The 6,000-nt window shown below is 30.4% G+C and overlaps 1 protein-coding gene across 1 annotated transcript; it reads right to left on the bottom strand.

Moving 5' to 3' along the window:
* Positions 1-667: 667 nt before the first annotated feature.
* Positions 668-5,329, bottom strand: LOC137925923 (golgin subfamily A member 7). The gene is made up of 3 exons (XM_068769412.1): positions 5,017-5,329; positions 2,365-2,517; positions 668-1,469 (listed from the first exon to the last, which is right to left on the bottom strand). The coding sequence occupies exons 1-3, from the start codon at positions 5,173-5,175 to the stop codon at positions 1,287-1,289; spliced, it is 495 nt and encodes a 164-aa protein (XP_068625513.1). The 5' UTR covers positions 5,176-5,329; the 3' UTR covers positions 668-1,286.
* Between the last annotated feature and the right edge of the window lie 671 nt (positions 5,330-6,000).

Genomic DNA, 6,000 nt, shown 5'->3' with positions numbered 1-6,000 from the left:
ACTATGATTAAATACACTGCAATGACCTGATTTTGTAAACTAAGGTGGTCGAAATTACAAAAGCACTTTACACAATCAATTTAAAAAAAATAGTTTTTTTTATATAAATAATTGAGTAAAGTTAGTCATTTTATTCTATCTGTATTATACTTAATTTCGGCTTGATTTTGATTTTTGAATAATATGTAAAGTGATATTTTATCATACCTCCGACAGACATTTTCATGTTCGGAAAATCCTGGTCACATTTATACATAAATAACATCACAATTTTTAAATAATATTCCATCTACACATGGAAGAATGTTTTTGGCAAAGGGAGTTCTCTCTTCTTAAATTGGTAAACTACAGCATTTATAAGGAACATTATACTACTGGACAAAGTATACTTTCAAATTATTTACTATTAAATAATTAAATTGAATAATTGCTATTAAGGAGTTATGAAGTAAAATTTTTAAACAATATGTCAAAAATGAAGTTTGTAATCCTAAAATTTATATAAATGTTTCCTTCTGTAGCTTCCTGTTATGTTATTTTTCTATCAAATACAACCATTAAGACAAATGTGTAAAAAACGATTTTTAAGTGTTTACATATAATTACCAGCCTAAACTTTATACAAGTTAATTCCTTTAAAAAATCAAATCAAGTTATTTTAAATTAAATATTATGATAGGTGTCTCCGTAAGTACAAATCTTTAATCAAAATTCTTTTTGTAACACTATTTACCATTATATACATACCTTACTTCAACCTTTTATCATTCTCAACTTTAAAATTATTAAAACAATTTTCCAATGTGCCTAGCATGAATTGCAAATTATTTACAAAGTATGTCTGAGAAGTAAATAATACACATATATAAATATGTATATAGTGAAACGATTAAGAATCTCAATGTATATATTAAAAAAAATTATTACCATTTCTGTATGTTGCAAATAATGTGTTTCTTAGACATACAATACAGTTTTTCTTCATGTTTTTCATACTTTAATGGCTTGAGAATTAGATGGAATGCTTTGTAACCAGTAATCATATAAAAAGTTTCAAGCACTGGACAGGAATGAAACCTATTTTTTTTTAAATTATTAACTTAACATGTATATCTGTAATTACAACTTACAATAATACACTAAACAACATCTTGGAGTGTAAATTTTTCATAACACATTGTGCCCAAAATCCAGGAATTCACACCATTGATAAAGTTTAGGCAGTAAATGGTTTAAAACCAATACCGTGTTTGTTACATGAAGAACTCCCTGTTTTCATGTGGTGGTCAAGTGTGCCTCATCTGTGTAGTTGTGGAGTTACCGGTGGGGCTTTGGCAGTTTGGCAAATCAATTATCGTTATTTCAATCACCCTCAACCCTCTGAGTATTGGATCAGTTATGTGTATGCCTCGTGGATTGTATACTCTTTCATTCTGGGTCTCTATAAATTTCGATATTTTTCGGAGATGCTGCCAAAAAAAAATCGCGTTTAAATAAAATGATATATTAAAGAAGCTATTTCATAAAGAAAAAGAAAATTTATTGATTAACACCTGTAAAATATTTAGTTTGTATTTTAATATGAAAGTGAGTGTTTTAAAGTATTTGGCATTTGATTTAAGGCATGAGAAACATCTTAAGAGAGTAAAATATACATTCCAATAAATAAAACATATAGTATATGAATAAAGAGCGACAATAATGTAAGAATTCAATCATTAGTGGAATCTTCATTAAGTTGGTGTTAAACAAGTTAGCATATATGTTTAATAACCAAGGACAATATATCCAGTACCAAAACCGGAAGACTGTGCCACAATAATACCGGTTGTGTTTATTTAAAATTGATTTTCACAAAAAAAAATATTTGATGAGCCAAATCAAATGTTCAGTTTGCATGAGCTATGTGCCAAGGCAGCAACTACTTCAGATAAACATTTCTTCAATGTCAGTGACCTTATTTTCTCTACTCATCTCCTCATTTTTAATTCAAACTTACAGCCACACTGGTTTTCCTCTTCCTCTCTATTATTCTCTGGGTGATCTTGGTCATTCTTCTTGATTGTGTTCATTAAATATAATTTTTTCACCTAACCTAACCTAACTTGTTTCCACTATATTATTTTTTTGTATATCATAGAATTAAACTGTCAACATGACTAATAATAGCTGATAATTATTCTGTGTGACTACCCATATATGGTGATTATTCTGTATTCAAAGTGCAGGCAACGAGTATCACTTACCATTAAGTCTTGATGAATAGCTTGACGCAGAAACTTTTTACAAATATTCCAACATAGTCATAAACAATTTCAGAATAAAGCTATATTAAAATAAGAAATAATAATGAATAATAAATACCTTCTCGTAATGTGTCTCTGTGCATATATAAATAAAATAGGCTGTAAGACAGGCCAAACAGCCTTCGCAGTATGTGCTACAATCTGCCGTTTCAGCCATCTCAAAGTGCTCATTTAGCCTTTCCATTGTATATTCAAATGTTTGACGGTCTATCTGAAAAATTATAACAAACTTTGTTAAAAAATAAAAAACATATTTTACTAAAAATGTTTTATAATAACTATATAAACATTGTTTAGTGACTAAAAGCAGTTGTCTCAAGAGGCTTTGTACTATCAGAATATAATGGTTCATTGCAATGCAATAGAAAAATTAAGCATTTTTGTAAAACGACAGTTAATGTCTTTATAATAAACAATTACTCCTAAAACATATTTTAGTGATAATATGTTTTTGTATGTTGTAATTATGCTTTATGGTAGATAATATTTTTTGTTTCTTAAGATCCTATCAATCAATAGATGCCCACTGTAAGGCCCCTGCCCGCATTCAGTGACTTCTCACAATCTTGGTTGTGTTATTGGTTCACCATGTTGTGAGGTATTAATTTAATTCACTCCCAAGTTCTGTGCACATGTGGTATACATTTGTAATAAACAATAAGCCATTCTGCTAGGAAAGTGTCAATTATGGATTTGAAAAATTTGAAGGAAACCATGCATGTTCCTGTCATTTGCTGCCAGCATAGACACACTTTGCCATTTTTATCAGAAATATGTGGCAATTCCTCTGCCCTTTGGCTTTGATACCAATTTGTTGACTGGCATTCTTAGCATTTTCATCCGGTAATTCCGCTACAATGTCCAGTGACCACATGTTTCAAGGTAGGTATCTTTCTTTCTCCTGTTTCACAGTAAAGATTTATCCTTGGTCCTGTTGACGAGGATATTCTTGTATCTAAACTTGTTGCTCAAATTGGGTATATCCAGAATGACTCTCAGTATTTTAGTCTAAAATAACACCAATATTTCAATAGTGCTGTTGCAAGCTGCATCCTAAAGCTGGGTACTGTAGGTTCGGAGATGTTTTGGATAACTTACTTTCAGGTGATAGCTTTGATTTGTATGCCATTAGCCAGTACATGGATCTAAGTATTGTGTCCAGCTGTTTTCTTATGTTCCAAAACTGCTTTTCCCACATCAGTCTTCTATCCAAGTACATTCCCAAATATTGCACATCCTCAGCTTGAGATTTTTATTCATTGTGCCAGTTTTTGGGGGGCATGTCTGCCTTCTAAGCTATATATTTTTCCATGAACTTACTCTGACTGGCTTTGATTTGCCATTAACAAGCCCTATTTCCACTTCACATGCATGGTCTTTTTTGCTTGAGATCTGGATTATTATGTGTTAATAGAAGGGTGGTGTCAAATCTGAAGTAAAAACCAGGCACAAAATGGGACCCAATATAATGTTCTGTGGCACTCCAGAGAGGATTTTGTTTAAGGGTGAGGTCTCATTGTTCACTTGCATCTCATAACACCTCTTATCTAGGTAACACCACAGGATTGGAGAGGAGTATGGCAGGAATTTTTTATTGTGAAAACTTATTACAATTTGTTTAGTGTAGGAGAAATGCCTTTACATCTGGTTTTGTGGGCAACAACAAAAATCATCACATTAGAATGAGGTCCACCAAAATGTTTTCTCACAAAACTAGATGTAGTTATAGTATTAATATAGCCAACCTCATCAGGTTGGCTATATTTTCACAGCCTCCTTCTCTGTGAAGGTATACCTGAGCCGGAGATATATTATTGTATGTATTTAATGTTCTGTCTTGTATCTTTACATAGGCAATGGATCCCCATATATCCTCCACCCAGAGACCAGGTGGATTATGAAAGTCCTTATAAAATCAATACACATAAAGGGAGAACTTTAATCATTTAGTAAATAGTTTTTATAGAAACCATAACAACATAACTGCACTTACAAATGAAGTTTATGAATAAATATTTGACAACATTAATTCATTTTAAGAATGAGCTACCAAAACATCATTGTAAGGATCATTCAAAATTTGGTTAAGTAGGAAAAAAGTCTTTTTGGTGGTCACTAATGTAAAGTGGCTTCCTTTATCCAGCTACACAGGTCATCAGCTAGAGTATCACATATCCAGTCCCTCTTCCTACAATAAATCTCTTTTTATGTATCCTATAAATCAAAAACAAGCCTAAATAGGTTTTTACAGCAGAAAGTGGCTATCTCAGAAAAAATAATTAAACAATTTCTGTGTGTTATAAAATTTATTGCTTATTTAATATTTTAATCACTTCCATTAGGTAACCTATGTAAAATTTCAGACAATAATGCTTACTCCACCACTGTTCCGATTTTAAAAGAAAATAGCACTTTGTTATCAAATCATGTATCTAAAATTATCACTAAATTCTGCTCAATAATTCAATAATGTTAAAAGCATGTGAAAATTTATTTTTAATGGGAAAAACCATTACCGAGCTATTGCTTCAGTAGAACTTGACGTTGATTTATGGGAAATCTAATACACAAACAGAGATTGTGAATAGTGACAGTGTAACAAATAAAATTGATTTACAAGTTGAACAATAGAAATCCATGAAACGGACGCAGTCATTTTATAAGACAATCTTAGCTGATAGATGATAAACAAACGTCCACTTTAACTCACTCTATCCTCGAGCTCGGGCGGAAATCTTGTTTGAAATTTAACCGCAGTGCCTTCAGAATAATCCCTTTGTATAAAAATTTTAATTCCCTGTTGAGTAGGCGTTTGTTGGCTGCCAGGCGTGTTCGGACCCGATGGTATTCTGTTATTCGCCATTGTCATTTCAATATCGCAAAAACATTAAACGCAACCAAATAATTATAAACAGTTTTATCCTCCACGAACACTATTTCATGAAATAAGAACAAGTAAATCGACAAAATGCCAATCACGGCAAAATAAAAAATATTTTCACACGATTTCTACAACAAATCTGACTTACGTTTAATTGCAAAAATGACATACATGTCAAGGCATGTTATCTTTGATCTATGATCAAATAACATTGCCATAGATAAACATTTGACTAGAATAATTAAAATTGCATTTACAACATTAATTACGAGTTAAAATATTACATTAATTCATTAGGTACTAAATACGTCTCATAAAGCAGTTAGTTCATATATTTAGGATACTTCACTCGTATGTACTAGTATTTTGTAGTAAAAACGTCTCCTGTAAAAAAAATTCAAATATTCATTTTTCTATTTTTTTAAAAATTTCAATAAAAAGTACTATTAATTTAAAATCTAAATTTCTTAAACAAACAACTATAAAGCTTTTTTTCATAATCATTTCTACATTTTAGGTTTATTTACAATTATGTATTAACAGTAATAAACAAATGATTTTTTTGTTGAAACTATACAAGAATGATACACACGTTGACAAACTTTATTTTATTGTTTAATTAAATATATTTTAGTTCTATAATATAGTTTAGCAGCAAATGAAAAGCATTAATCATTTGAATTTATCTTCCTTAAAATAAGGCGGAAGAAAAGTAACAATATATGTTTCTACTGTAATGTTTCCTTTAAAACTAATAAAGGCGTGTGACAATTTCCTTTATTAATTTTAAAATATTTTTTTTTCATTATAAAC

This window comes from Battus philenor, unplaced genomic scaffold (assembly GCF_028537555.1).
Source record: "Battus philenor isolate CCGP_79_NKW_IND1 unplaced genomic scaffold, ilBatPhil1.0.hap1 SCAF_28, whole genome shotgun sequence".
Classification (NCBI taxonomy): domain Eukaryota; kingdom Metazoa; phylum Arthropoda; class Insecta; order Lepidoptera; family Papilionidae; genus Battus; species Battus philenor.
Note: the sequence above shows the minus strand (reverse complement) of the source record. Positions and strands in the feature narration are given on the sequence as shown.

Excerpts from the sequence above, each read along its gene's own strand:
- LOC137925923 (XM_068769412.1), bottom strand. The coding sequence starts at position 5,175 with ATGACAATGGCGAATAACAGAATACCATCGGGTCCGAACACGCCTGGC. Across the intron at positions 2,518-5,016 it reads CGCCCGAGCTCGAGGATAGA|ATAGACCGTCAAACATTTGA; the intron begins GTGAGTTAAAGT and ends ATAATTTTTCAG. Across the intron at positions 1,470-2,364 it reads CAGAGACACATTACGAGAAG|CATCTCCGAAAAATATCGAA; the intron begins GTATTTATTATT and ends TTTTTTTGGCAG.